This window comes from Molossus molossus, unplaced genomic scaffold (genome assembly GCF_014108415.1).
Source record: "Molossus molossus isolate mMolMol1 unplaced genomic scaffold, mMolMol1.p scaffold_m16_p_3, whole genome shotgun sequence".
NCBI lineage: Eukaryota > Metazoa > Chordata > Mammalia > Chiroptera > Molossidae > Molossus > Molossus molossus.
Window position 1 is genome coordinate 15,735,849 of NW_023425366.1, and position 14,228 is coordinate 15,750,076.

The window sequence follows — 14,228 nt, forward strand, 5'->3', positions numbered from 1 at the left end:
TGTTTCATCTAGGAGTCTTATGGTTTCAGGTCTTACATTTAAGTCTTTGATCCATTTTGAGTTTATTGTTTTATATGGTGTAAGAAAATTGTCTAGTTTTATTCTTTTGCATCTATTTGTCTAGTTTTCTCAGTACTGTTTATTGAGGAGACTGTCTACCCCATTGTATATCATTGCATCCTTTGTCATAGATTAATTGACTATATAGGTATGGCTTTATTTCTGGGCTCTCTGTACTGTTCCATTGATCTTTGTGTGTGTTTATGCCAGTGCCATGCTGTTTTGATTACTATAGCTTTGTATTATAGTTTGATACTAGGTAGCATGATACCTCTAACTTGGTTATTCTTTTTTTTAAGATTGCTTTGGCTATTCAGGGTCTCTGTGGTTCCATGTAAATTTTAGGATAATTTGTTTATTTCTGTGAAAAATGCCATTGGTGTTTTGATAGGGGTTGCATTGAATCTGTGGATTGTTTTGGGTGGTTTGGACATTTTAAGGATGTTAATTCTTCCTATCCATGAGCACAGTGTGTGCTATCATTTATTTGTATCTTCTTCAGTTTCTTTCTTTAATGTCTTATGGTTTTCTGAATACAGGTCTTTTACCTCCTTGGTTAACTTTATTCCTAGGTATTTTATTGTTTTTGATACAATTGTAAATGTGATTGTTTCCTTAATTTTTCTTTCTAATAATTTGATATCAGTGTATAAAAATGTAGCCCTGGTTGGTTTCGCTCAGCGGTTAGAGCATCGGTCCGTGGACCAGAGAGTCCTGGGTTCGGTTTCCTCTAAGGGCACATACCTTGGTTGCAGTTTGTCCCTCACCCTGGTTGGGGTCATGTGGGTGGCAACCAGTCGTTGTGTCTCTCTCACATCCATGTTTCTCTCTCTCTCTTTCTCCCTTTTTCCCTCTCGGTCTATCTGAAGATAAATACAAAAATGTCATCCGGTGGGGATTAAAAAAAAAAGTACTAAATTTCTGAATAATAATTTTGTATTCTGCTACTTTACTGGATTCATTTAATAGGTCTAATAGTTTTTGGATGGAGGAGTCTTAGTGTTCTCTCTCTAGTATCATGTCATCTGCAAATAATGATAATTTTACTTCCTTGCCAATTTGGAGGTCTTTTATTTCTTGTCTGATTGCTATGGCTAGGACTTCAGCACTGTTGAATAAAAGTGGTAAAAGTAGACATTCTTGTTTTGTTCCTGATCTTAAAAATCTTTCAGCTTTTTACCATTTACTTCGATGTAAGCTCTGGGTTTGTCACCTATTGCCTTTGTTATATTGAGGTTTGTCTGTATTTTTTAATTTACTTTGCATTTTCCCTTTATGGAAGGCTTTGCCCTTTCTTGAGGAGGTTGAGAGTGAAGAAAGATGCGAAACAATTTCCAAAATTGCACCAAATTATAAAATAGTATTTTGTGCAGGATTTTTTGTTAAATGGGTCTGACAATAAAATTACTAAATATACTCTTATTCTTCACTAGTTCATAGTCTATTAGTGGGAGATAAGACACAGGAGAGTCAAGAGTAGCAGTGTCAAGTAGCATTCCTAATGCCACTTTGTAGTGGAGACAGTACATTTTCATTTCAGAGGAAATAGTGAATTAGGTTGAGGCTGTCCTGGAGCAGAGGGGAGTTGAGCTGGGTGTTGCACTATGTACAGAAGAATGGACATTCCATTCTAGGAGAGTAGGGGGAGCCAGGGTTTGGAGCAGACCCTGCCAGGGAATGCTACTCACAAAGTAGTTTGAAGCTGATTGGAAGTTGGTTCAATTTGATTATCAGTCTTTTAAGAGGGTGTCTATAAAGACATTTTAAATTAAAAATAGAAAATTGTTTTAACATTCATTTTAGTGATTTTTACAAAATATTTGATATATTTAGAAATTATTATTTATAAGTTTTAAACCTAAAATATTTTATCTGTGCATCCATCCATCTCTTGTCCTCAAATAGTTTGGGATCTTTTATGATCTAGGCAGTGTCCTGAGTGCTGAGTTACAAACATTATTAAAACAGTTTTCTTCCACAGGCTCATAGTCTTATAGGCTTTTTTTTTTAATCTTCACCCAAGGATGTTTTTCCATTTATCTTCAGACAGAGTGGGAGGGAGAGAAAGGGAGAGAGAGAGAAACATCACGTGAAAGGAATACATTGACTGGTTGCCTCCTGCACTACCTGACCAGGGCTGGGGATGAACTGCGATCGAAGTATGTGCCCTTGGTCAGAATCAAACCCGAGACTCATTGGACTGCAGGCTGACGCTCTTATGGCTCAGCCAAAACTGGCCAGGGCTCACAGACTCATAGTCTTAATTGTGCCAATGGGTCTAAAAGAGTAGAAGGAAAGCTGTAAGCCTTTTTTTTTTTTTTTTTTTTGGTGGTACATGCCCTTAGCGGGAACCGAACCTGGGACTCTCTGGTCCTCGGGCCGACACTCAACCGCTGAACCAAACTGGGCAGGGCTGTTAGTTTTTTATTTTTTATTGTGGTAAAATATACGTAACATAAAACTTACCGTTTCAGCCATTTTAAAGTGTACAATTCAGTGGCATTAAGGACATTCACATTGTTAATGTTGCAGCCATTATCACTGTACCTCTCTGGAACTTTTTCATCATTTGAAACTACCTAATAAACACTACCTCCTCAATCTCTCTGTACCCCCACAGCCTCTGGTAATCACTCTTCTTTCTATTTTTGTGAATTTGACTATGCAGAGAGAGAGAAACACCATGTGAGAGAGATTGGTTGCCCTCCCGCAGGACCCAGACCAGGGCCAGTGATCAAACCTGCAACCAAGGTATGTGCCTTTGGCAAGGAATCAAATCCAAGACTCTTCAGTCTGAGGGTTGTCGCTCGAATCCACTGAGCCAAACTGGCCAGGGCTCCTTTTTAAGACTGAATAATATTCAACATATATTACATTTTGTTTATCCATTCTTTTATTGGTGGCCATTATGGTTGTTTCAGCAGTTTAGCTATTGTGAATAAAGCTGCTTTCAACATTGTTGCACAGATACCTGTTTGAGTCCCTGCTTCAGTTCTTTTCAATATATGCCTTGAGGTGGGATTGCTGGATCATATGGTCATTCTATGCTTAATTTTTTGAGGAACTACCATACTGTTTTCTTCAGTAGTGGAACCATTTTACATTCCCAGCAGCAGTGTACAAGGATTGTAATTTCTTCACATTCTGGCCAACATGTGTTGCTTTCTTTTCTGTCTGTTTTGATAATAGCTATTCTAACAGGTATGAAGTGGTATCTCATTGTGGTTTTGATGTTTCTCTAATGATTAGTGACTTGAACATCTTGTTGTATACTTATTGGCCCTATGTTACTCTTTCCTTTTTTTTTTTAATTGATTTTTTTAGAGAGAGAGGAAAGGAGAGAAAGTAGAAAAATCATTGTGAGAGAGAAACATCGATTGGCTGCCTCCTGCATGCTCCCTACTGGGAATTGAGCCCACAACCCAGGTATGTGCCCTGACCAGGAATTGAACCAGGACCTTCCAGTCCATGGGACGATGCTCAATCCACTGAGCCACACCAACTGGGATGTATATCTTCTTTAGAGAAGTGTCTATTTAAGTCCTTTGCTTATTAAAAAATGTTTTAAAATGGATTTTTAGAGAGCAGAAGGGAAAGAGAAGAAACATCAATGTGAGAGCGAAACATTGATTAGCTGCCTCCTGCTGGAGATCATACTGGAGATCGAGTCTGAAACCTGGGTATGTACCCTAACCCGGAATTGAACCGGCAACCTTATAGTGCACAGGATGGTGCCCAGCCAACTGAGCCACAGCATTCAGGGTGTCTGCCCATTTTTAAATGAGTTTTTTTTTTGTTTGTTTGTTTTTGCTTCTTAGTTTTATATATTCCAGATATTAATCCCTTGTCAGATATATGATTTACAACTATTTTCTCCCATTCTGTGTGTTGCCTTTTTACTCTGTTAAGTAGTATCCTGTGTCACATGAAAGTTTCTTATTTTGGCCCTGGTCGGTTTGGCTCAGTGGTTAGAGCATTGGCCCGTGGACCACTGAGTCACCGGTTTGATTCCGGTGTCACATTAAAGTTTTTTATTTTGGTTCTGGCTGGTTTGGCTCAGCAGTTAGAGTGTCAGCCTGTGGACCAATGAGGCATGGGTTCTATTCCAGTCAAGGGCACGTATCTTGGTTGTGGTTCGTCCCTGGCCTAGGTCGGGTCATGCAGGAGGCAACTAGTTGATGTCTCTCTCTCACATTGATGTTTCTCTCTCTCCCTCCTTCCCTCCCACTCTATCTGATGATAAAATGGAAAAATATGCTCGGGTGAGGATTAAAATAAAGTTTCCTATTTTACCTTTTTGTTGTTGTTGATTATGCTTTTGATGTCATATTCAAGAATTAAGTTTCAAATTCAGTGTAATGAAGCTTTTCTGCTGTTTTCTTCTATGAGTTTTACAGCTTTAAATCTTATGTTTAGGTGTTTGATCCATTTAGAGTTAGTTTTTGTGTATGGTATAAGGAGTTCAACTTCATTGTTTTACATGTGGATATTTAGTTTTCTCAGCGTCACTTGGAGACTGTCCTTTCTCCATTAAGTGGTCTGGGCACCCTTGTTGAAAATTATGTGACCCATACATGTAAGGGCTTATTTCTTGGCTCTGATCTGTTCCATTGGCCTATATATCTGTCTTTGCCGGTACTACATTGTTTTGATTCCTGTAGCTTTGTAATAAAATTTGAAGTCAGGGAGTATAAATCTTCCAACTTTGTTTAAGCTGTAAGTTTTTGAAAATGAAGTTAAGGCATTAAAAATAATTATCCATCTGCATAAAAGGTTAGAACCCTTGAAAGGAGCTCAGAAGTTTTAGTTATACAGTCCCCTAAAGTCTCTTTACTTTATTGTCATTATTTAAGTTGTCTGTTTGCTGATCTGCCCTAGGGTGTAAGTGCCTTTAGGAAACTTAGAAGGAGAGGTCCAGTAACCAGTTGATACCTAACCTTGATGCTTTGGTAGGCTGTTCAGGAGAGAAGTCTGGACTGGAAATGGAGAGTTGGGAATTGCATCTTTCCTCCACGATTGTTCCTGCACTCCTTGTCAGTCCATTTCCCTCCAACCACGCAGTTGCTTAAGGCAGACTCTGCTGTCTTCTTCTTCTTTTTTTTTTTTTAATATATATTTATTTTTATTGATTTTAGAGAGAGGAAGGGAGCGATAGAAACATTGATGAGAGAGAACATCGATTGGCTGCCTCCTGCATGCCCCCCACTGGGGATTTGGCCCACAACCTGGGCATGTGCCCTGACCGGGAATTGAACTTGTGACCTCTTGTTGCATAGGCCAACATTCAACCACTGAGCCACACTGGCCAGGCTGCTGTCTTCTTTCTTTTTCACTAATGACATCCAGTAGGTAACTCAGTGTACCTTCTCTGAATTAATTCTTTGAATTTGTCTTTTCTTTATTTTCAGGGCCACTTCCTTAGTTTAGGTCCTCACTTATTCTCCCCTGAATTTTATCTCCCCATGATTATTTAAAATTCTCACCATCCCCTTAAAATCTTTTTTTTTTTTTTTTACTGCTTTCTTTGCTCTGAGCCTACAAGTAGAGGCTTTTCTTATCCAGCTTTCCCTATTACCTTTATTTGCAACTCCTTCCTTTCAGTTATGGGGGAAGTAGCCTTCTCTAAGGCTAATTCCTTTCCCCATCCCAATATATTCTCTCTGTTTCTTTCGGGATCTTTCTTCCTCAACTGTGTATCTCCTTTTCCAGTAACCACACACTACCATTTGAGACTTTGTCATCATGGCTTTATTTTCTCTATATCGGTGTGGATGTGTCCTGATTATAAACTTTGTTAATTAGAAACTTTGCCATCAGTAGAATTGGTATTTGAAGGCCTAGGGTTTGTATTATTTATATGGTTACTTTCATTGTTTGGTGGGAGAAGGGACTCATGTCTCACTTCCAGATTTTTTTCTTTTTCTTTTTTGTTAATTCTCACCCAAGCATATTTTTCCATTGATTTTTTTTTTTATTTTTTTAGATAGAGTGGAAGGGAGGGAAGGAGGTGGGGAGAGGAAGAGAAAGAGAGAGAGAAAGAGAAAGAAAGAAATCAATGTGAGAGAGAGACATCGATTGGTTACCTCCCACATGACTCTGACTGGGGCCGGGGGCCCGGGTGGGGGGGATTGAACCTGCAACCCAGGTACATATCTGGTTTGGGAATTGAACGCATGACTCTTTGGCCCATGGACCAACGCTCTAACCGCTGAGCCAAACCGGCTCTAGATTTTTTAGATCACATTTGGCTGATGCTTTTGCCTGATCTATGGAACAGTGGCCACCTTTTCCTATTCCTGTGCAGTTCAGGGGAAATTTTAAAAAATCATCTTAACAGCTGCTAAGAGATGATAATTCCTTTGAAGGCAGGAGTTTCTCTCATGGACTGTTGTCCAGGTTTAATGAGGAGAGGAAACCTGCCTGTCATCAGTGGCAGTGGACTGGATAGGAGTGCTGAGTGCTGTGGGGAATGGAGTCAAGAAGACCTGCTGTGGGGGTGTGGCCAAAGAGAAGCAATGCACATGGGAGGGAATACTTTAGGTAGATAAGTTTTGAGCACAGTTTTGAATAGGATGTGGCATGGATTGGAGACAGTTGTAGGTTTTAAGGATAACAATAATACTGTAAACTGGAGTTTTAGAAAGACAGTTCTTTTTTTAATCCTCACCCGAGGATATTTCCCCCTTTATCTTCAGATAGAGTGGGAGGGAGGGAGAGAAAGAGAAAGAAACATCGACGTGAGAGGGACACTGGTCGCCTCCTGCATGACCCTGACCAGGGCCAGGGATGAACTGCAACCGAGGTATGTGCCCTTGACCGGAATTGAAACCGAGACTCTCTGGTCTATGGGCTGACACTCAAACCACTGAGCCAAACCGGCCAGGGCGAAAGACAGTTCTTTTAGGTGGAAAAAGGATTAGTAGAAGGAAGAGTTGGAGGCAGGAAGCTTGGTAGTATTGGGGTTATTAGAATTTTGGTGCCTAGGTCTTGGGTAAAATGGGGACAGGATTGATCAGAAAGATGCTTTTTACAGAAGGATTACTAGGATTTAATTACTATTAAGCTTAGAGAGAGGAGAGAAGATGATTTGTTTGAGTCCAAAGCAGCGATTTTCAGTTGGTATGCCACGAGTATTTTTAAAACATACAATACCTGACGAGTCAGGGGCACTGACCTCTTTTCTCTTAGACTGTCAAATAAAAAAATGCCAAAGACTCAACACAACAATAGCTGTCCAGTGTGAATTAATCAAAATTATACCTATTTTGACTACCGGTCAAGATGGCAGGTAGGTAAACGCAGTATCGCATCCTCCCACAACCATATCAAAGTTACAACTAAACTACAGAACAACCATCATTCAAAACCGCCTGACATCAAGCTGAATGGAAGTCCTACAACTACAGAATTAAAGCAGTAGCCACATCCAGACTGGTAGGAGGGGCAGAGGCGTGATCAGGAGGTCACCTTGGCTGGGAAGGTCCTCCCTGAGGACTGAGGGGTCCCTGTCCCACACCAGGTGCTCCGCTCAGGGTTTCAGTGCCAGGAAGAGAATCCCCATAACTTCTGGCTGGAAAAACCAGCGGGAACTGAGGCTCAGGGAGGCTGATGCGGCTGGAGCCCCATGCAGCTCCTTAAAGGGTCCGCGCACGGACTTATTGGACTCTCTCCCTCTGAGCTTGGAGGGGAGGCAGCTCGAGATGCATCAGAGACACACAGGGAAGAACTGAGCTGTTTGGCACTAGAGCGAGGGCTGGAGAGGGGGCTTTCTCCGGGACAAACGTGCCGTCAGAGGCCTTTGTTCCTTTGGTGAGCCCTTCCCGGGGGCGGCAGACAGCAGCCATATCTGGGACTCCAGCAACCTGGCTTATACTGGTAGCCCCGCCCTGGTGACTCCTTATGGCCCCGCCCCACCCAACTCTCAGGCCCACCCAAGCTGTTGCCAGTTGCTTAACCATAGGATTGGCCTGTCTTGGATCCTGCTTCAGGTTTTCCTAAATTCTTTCAAACAAGCAGCATCTGGTCTCAGATAGCCCCATACCTCTTATTAAGTAATACACAGAAACAAACAGAGAGGCAGCCAAAATGAGATAAAGAAACAGGTCCCAAATGAAAGAGCAGAACAAAACCCCAAGAAAAGAACTAAGCGAAATGGAGATAAGCAACCTAACAGATGCTGAGTTCAAAATACTGCTTATAAGGATGCTCAGTGAACTTAGGGAGGGCCTCAAGAGCATAAAAAAGGACCAGTCAGAAATGATCGAGGCACAGTTAGAAACGAAGGAGGCTTTAACTGAAATAAAGAATAATTTACACACATTCAATAGTAGAGTACGTAAATTCAAGAAGCAAACCTTCGATTTGGAATATAAGGAAGCAAAATACACCCAATCAGAACAGCAAAAAGAAAAAGGAATCCAAAAAAATGAGTATAGTGTAAGGAGCCTCTGGGACAACTTCAAGCGTGCCAACATTCGCATCTTGGGGGTGCCAGAAGGAGAAGAGTGAGAACAAGAAATTGAAAACCTGTTTGAAACAATAATGGCAGAAAACTTTCCTAATTTGGTGAAGGAAACAGACATACAAGTCCAGGAAGCACAGAGAGTCCCAAACAAGATGAACCCCAAGAGGCCCACACCAAGACACATCATCATCAAAATGGCAAAAGGTTCAAGACAAAGAGAGAATCCTAAAAGCAGCAAGAGAAAGGCAGCTAGTTACCTATAAGGGAGTTCCCATAAGGCTGTCAGCTGATTTGTCAAAAGAAACTTTGCAGGCCAGAAGGGAGTGGCAAGAAATATTCAGAGTGATTAAAAGCAAGAACCTACAACCAAGATTACTCTATCCTGCAAAGCTGTCATTTAGAATCGATGGCCATATGAAGAGTTTCCCAGACAAGAAAAAGTTAAAGGAGTTCATCACCACCAAACCGTTATTATATGAAATGATGAAGGGTCTTTTTGAAGAAAAAGATAAAATATATGAACAAACAAAATGGCAATGAATACATATCTATCAACAATGGAATCTACAAACAAAATGAACAGGTAGAACAGAAACATTCTCATAGATACAGAGAACATTTTGTTGGTTGCCAGTTGGGAGGGGGATTGGGGGAATGGGTGTAAAAGGTGAAGGGATTAAGAAGCACAAATTCATTGCTAGACTGACAAACCTCAAAGGGAAAGGGGTTGGGGGGGTGGGAAGAGATAAACCAAAGAACTTATATGCACAACCAATGGACACGGACAATAGTTTGGGAAAAAGCGGGAGGGGGGCGGGAGTGGGGAGGAGGGGGTCAATGGGGGAAAAATGTGGAACATCTGTAATACATTTTACATCCAACAATAAAGATGTGGGAAAAAAAAAAAAAAGAAGTACTAATTCATTGCTAGACTGACAAACCTCAAAGGGAAAGGGGTTGGGGGGTGGGAAGAAGTAAACCAAAGAACTTATATGCGTAACCAATGGACACAGACAATAGTGTGGGAAAAGGCGGGAGGGGGGCGGGAGTGGGGAGGAGGGGGTCAGTGGGGGAAAAATGAGGAACATCTGTAATACATTCTACATTCAACAATAAAGATTTAAAATTAAAAAAAAATTATACTTATTTTTTTTTTGTCAGTTTGGCAAAAAAAAAGTACATTTTTTGGTGTGTTGCAGAATATTAGTAATTAATTGATGTGTGCATGAGATGAAAGAGGTTGAAATTGCTGGTCTAAAGAACCAGTAAGGTAGTAATACTGTCTTAATTATTTTCTTGTACAAATCTGTGCTCATTATAGAAAAAGATTTAGAAAATACAGATTTCAAAAGAGAAAAATAAAACCCATAATTCAACTTCCATCAAACTTTTTTGGAGTACCTATTAGGTACACTGTACTAGGAAAAAGATATATATATATATGCCCGTATAAGTATGCATATATACTGGGGTGGGCAAAAGTAGGCTTACAGTTGTGCGTACACAGAACAGTTTATTCTTGTATTATAATCATAACCTTCATGTCTTTTTCCATACGAACAACTGTAAACCTACTTTTGCTCACTCCTGTATATGCATAATTACACATGGTGATAATTACTATAAAGGAAAATTAGAGGATGCTGTGTGAGAAAGGGTGTGGTGGGGTGGGTACAGGAAATAATTTTTTGAGGAAATAATTAGGCTGAGACCCAAAGAATGAGTGGGAGCCACATCTAGTGAAGACAGACTAGTTTGCTTCAAGTCCTTGAGTTGAGAAAGCATGGCTTGATTTGAAGAACTGCAGGATGGTTTAGGCAGAAGTAGAGTGATGTGGAGAAAGGCCTGAGACGATGATAGAAAAGGCCAGAATACACAGGGCCTTACAGGTCAGGTTAAGAATTTTGTATGTTATACCAAGTGCAGTTGGGAAACTATTGAAGGTTTTGGGGGAGTGATATACCCAATTTCCATTAAAAAAAAGTTTATTCTCAGGAATGGTAGCTTCCTTAGGCTAAGCCCTTGTATCAGTAATGAAGTCCCAGGGACCCTGATGGTCAGTCATCTTCTAAAATACAGGTTGACTGACCACTGTGACCTGGCAAAGTACCAAGACTGACCTTGAGAAAGTGCTGGAACCAAGGGTCTAGGCTCCCTAATTCTAGGCCCTTTATTCTTCAGAGAATCCACTTGTTCTCCTTTCCACCAAGATTATCTTACCCTGTTCTGCCTCTTAACTAGAACCACTTGTAACTTCTGCTTTCTCCTCGGTTGGGTACTTTAAATTCATAGCTGGCAACTCTGCCAGCAAAGTTCATGGCATCATAATTTGGACAACTTCAGTTATTCACTCTCAAAGAGTGCCCTGACTTCATCTCAGGATGCCTGGTTGACTTGAGTATCCTCAGAACCCTACGTGTCTATAAATCTCATTGTCTGGCTGTTCTGCCTTGAATGTGGCCCTTAAATTTCTCTTTGGGGACCTGTCTGATCGCTTTACTGTTTGTCATTCAGAATTTAAGGCATGATGAGCCCATACATAAATTTTCTAATATAGTTTTTCAAAATCAACTTTGTATTTTTATCTTAAACTGCATTGAGTGAATGATATTCTAATTCTTCATAAAGCGACATTAGGCTAGATTGTTTTTCCTGAGCTCCTTAACTTGCTCATGTATACTATAATAAACCACTATAACCAGAGGTTAACTGTGTGGTGAGCCCTCGTCCTTGCAATATATATATATATTTTAATCCTCACCTGAGAATATTTTTCTATTTATCTTCAGATAGAGTAGGAGGGAGGGAGAGAAAGGGAGAGAGAGAGAAATGTCGACGTGAGGGGGACACATCAACTGGTTGCCTCCCTCACGACCCCAAACGGGCAGGGATGAATTGCAACCAAGGTACGTGCCCTTGACTGGAATCGAACCTGTGACTCATTGGTCCATGGGTTGATGCTCTACTACCGAGCCAGACCGGCCTGGGAAAAATACTATGTTCTTAAATCTCTGATTTCCAAAGGTATTATTTATCTGTATGTAAGAATAAGTGTTGAAAAGATAGTAAGCCCCTGAAAATCCTAGATTAGTAATGTATAGTAATTGTATTTTTTCCAAGACTTGAAAGGTAAAAGGCACCAAATGGCTAAAAATATTTCTGTCTTTGACTCCGAATTCAAAATAAATTAGCTATTTTGTTTTCTTTTTTTAAATAGGGTTACACATCATTTTGGAATGACTGTATATCATCTGGATTACGTGGCTGTATGTTAATTGAATTAGCATTAAGAGGAAGGTTACAACTAGAGGCTTGTGGAATGAGACGTAAAAGTCTATTAACAAGAAAGGTAAGGAGTGCTAAATAACATGTCCTTATTAAAGAGTTTGTGCTGCCTCAAATGAAGTGTTTCTACTAATAGCTTTCAAAAATTAAAGAGGAAATTGATTTTAAAGTTAAGTCTCTATTAAATCATGGTTTTGTATCTTTTTTTCATTCTTGGTTTCCTGTTTCTTTGTGCATAATGAGTAATGTAATTCTTTGTTACAGTCACTGGCCATTGCATCTCACATATTCAGAAGGACTCCAAACTAATTCCTGCTTCTGAAAGCCATAATTTGGAAAGACTTGACAGAACTTTCATTGTGTTTAAAACATTTTTATTTTTATTTTTTGATTTTTCGAGAGAGAGAAAGGAAGAGGGAGAGAGAGAGGAAGGAAGAGGGAGAAAGAGATAGAAACATCGATGAGAGAGAACATTGACTGGCCACCTCCTGAATGCCCACTACTGGGGATCGACCCCACAACCTGGGCATGTGCCTTGACCAGGAATTGAACTGACGACTTCTTGGTGCATGGGTTGACGCTCAACTGCTGGGCCACACCGGCCGGGCTCATTGTGTGCTTTGGGACCATGATATTTCAAAACTTTTTTTCTGATACAGTATCCTTATGATATCCAAAAAGTTTTAGGTCAGAACATAACTTTTTTTTTTTTTATCCTCACCTGAGGATTTGTTTCTGTTGATTTTGGGTTGGGGAGCAGGGAGAGAGACATCGATGTGAGAGAAAAACATTAACCAGTTGCCTCCCTTGTGTGCCTCCACTAGGATGGAACCTGCAACCTAGGTATGTGCCCTGACTGGGAATCGAACCCCCAACCTATTTGGTGTATGGGATGATGCTCAGCCAATTGAGCCACCTGGTCAGGGCTAGAACAGAACATTTTTTTGATTGATATGCTATATAGAGTAATAATCCTACAGGAAAGAAAGCCATTGATGATTCTTAAAAGTTATATGCAAAGTAAACAGTATAGCAGAAAGTACTTCTCATGGAAAAATCTAGTTTAGGCATTTAAAATAAAGTCATATGAGCTGACATATAATACTAGTTTTAAAATTGTTTTAGATAACTATAACTATATCATAAAGCAGAATATAATTTTGTTTCATTTTGCTCTGAAACTGTAGAATTATGGAGGTAAAAAACCTTAAGAATCTGTTATAGTTATTGAAGTATACACATAGGTTGCCAGTAATTATAAGTAATTCTATATTAATGTTATGGAGCCCAGACCTGAAGTTAAAGATATTGGTATTGCCTGGCCGGTTTGGATCAGTGGTTAGAGCTTCGGCCTGCGGTCCAGAGAGACCCAGGTTTGGTTCCCACTAAGGGCAGGTACCACAGTTGCAGTTTGTCCCTGGCCCTTGTTGGGTTGTGTGGGTGGCAGCCACTCAGTGTGTCCCTTTCACGTCGATGTTTCTCTCTCTCTCTTCCTCTCTCTCTCCCTCCTACTTCATCTGAGGAAAAAAAAATATATATATTGGTACTGATATTGATACTTTTTTGTGTGGGAACAGGACCAGTTTTGTGTTGGTTGTCAACAACTATATTTATTTAGTGCTTAAGTCTACCATGTGTTGGGCTTGACCTTGAAGGTACAGTGGTGACCAACAGAGTCATGTTGTCCTGCCTGCATGGGCTTAGTGTTTCAGTCTACTTGTTTTTGCAGTCTTAATTAGGTAGGTAGTTGATGTGTCTTTTGGAAAAATGCTCCAAGGTGATTTAATTTATGCACTTAAAAATAATTACTGATATAACAGAGAAGCAGTCTTCATTACCTTTCTTCATTCCTTAGTCCTGCTTCTGGGAGGCAACCTGTTTCAGTCCTTATATTAATTTCCTAGGGCTGCCTTAACAAATTACCACTTGCTGGCTTGAAATAACAGGTAGTTATTCTCTCACAGTTCCGGAGGCCACAGTTTGCTCTTCTCTCATTGGGGGCTCTAAGCCTTAGAGTGGGGAATTCTGTTCTTTCCTCTTCGAGCTTCTGGTGGCTCCAGGCTTTCCTTGGCTTCTGGCTGCATCTCTCTACTCTTTATATTGCCTTCTCTGTGTGCCTCTCCTTTGTATATTGCATTTAGGGCCCATCTGGATAATCCAGGTCAGTCTTGTCTCCAGATCTGATTAACTTCATCTACAAAGGCTTAATGGGGATCTTTTGGTAATCAATTTGAGATGCTGTTTACTCTCTATCAGAATAGGTGTATATTTGGCTCGCTTACATATCACCCCACCCCCATCTTCCTAGTAGAGATACAATGGTGACCAAGAGACATAATTTTTGACAAAACAATAATTAGTGACTTTTATATTATCGCAACTATATTAATATTGTTTTTTTTTAAGAGTTAAGTTATAT

General features: G+C 40.2%; 1 protein-coding gene across 13 annotated transcripts in view; it reads left to right on the forward strand.

The window, feature by feature from the left end:
- GOLPH3 (golgi phosphoprotein 3) overlaps positions 1–14,228 on the forward strand; it is a 56,835-nt gene that overhangs the window by 12,973 nt on the left and 29,634 nt on the right. For all 13 annotated transcript variants that reach the window (XR_004961620.1, XR_004961628.1, XR_004961625.1 and 10 more), the window contains exon 2: positions 11,742–11,873. Coding sequence is in view for 1 of the 13 variants with exons in the window: in XM_036278761.1 (XP_036134654.1) it covers positions 11,742–11,873 (132 nt within the window). In the remaining 12 variants the exon portion in view is untranslated. The remainder of the gene's footprint in view (positions 1–11,741; positions 11,874–14,228) is intronic.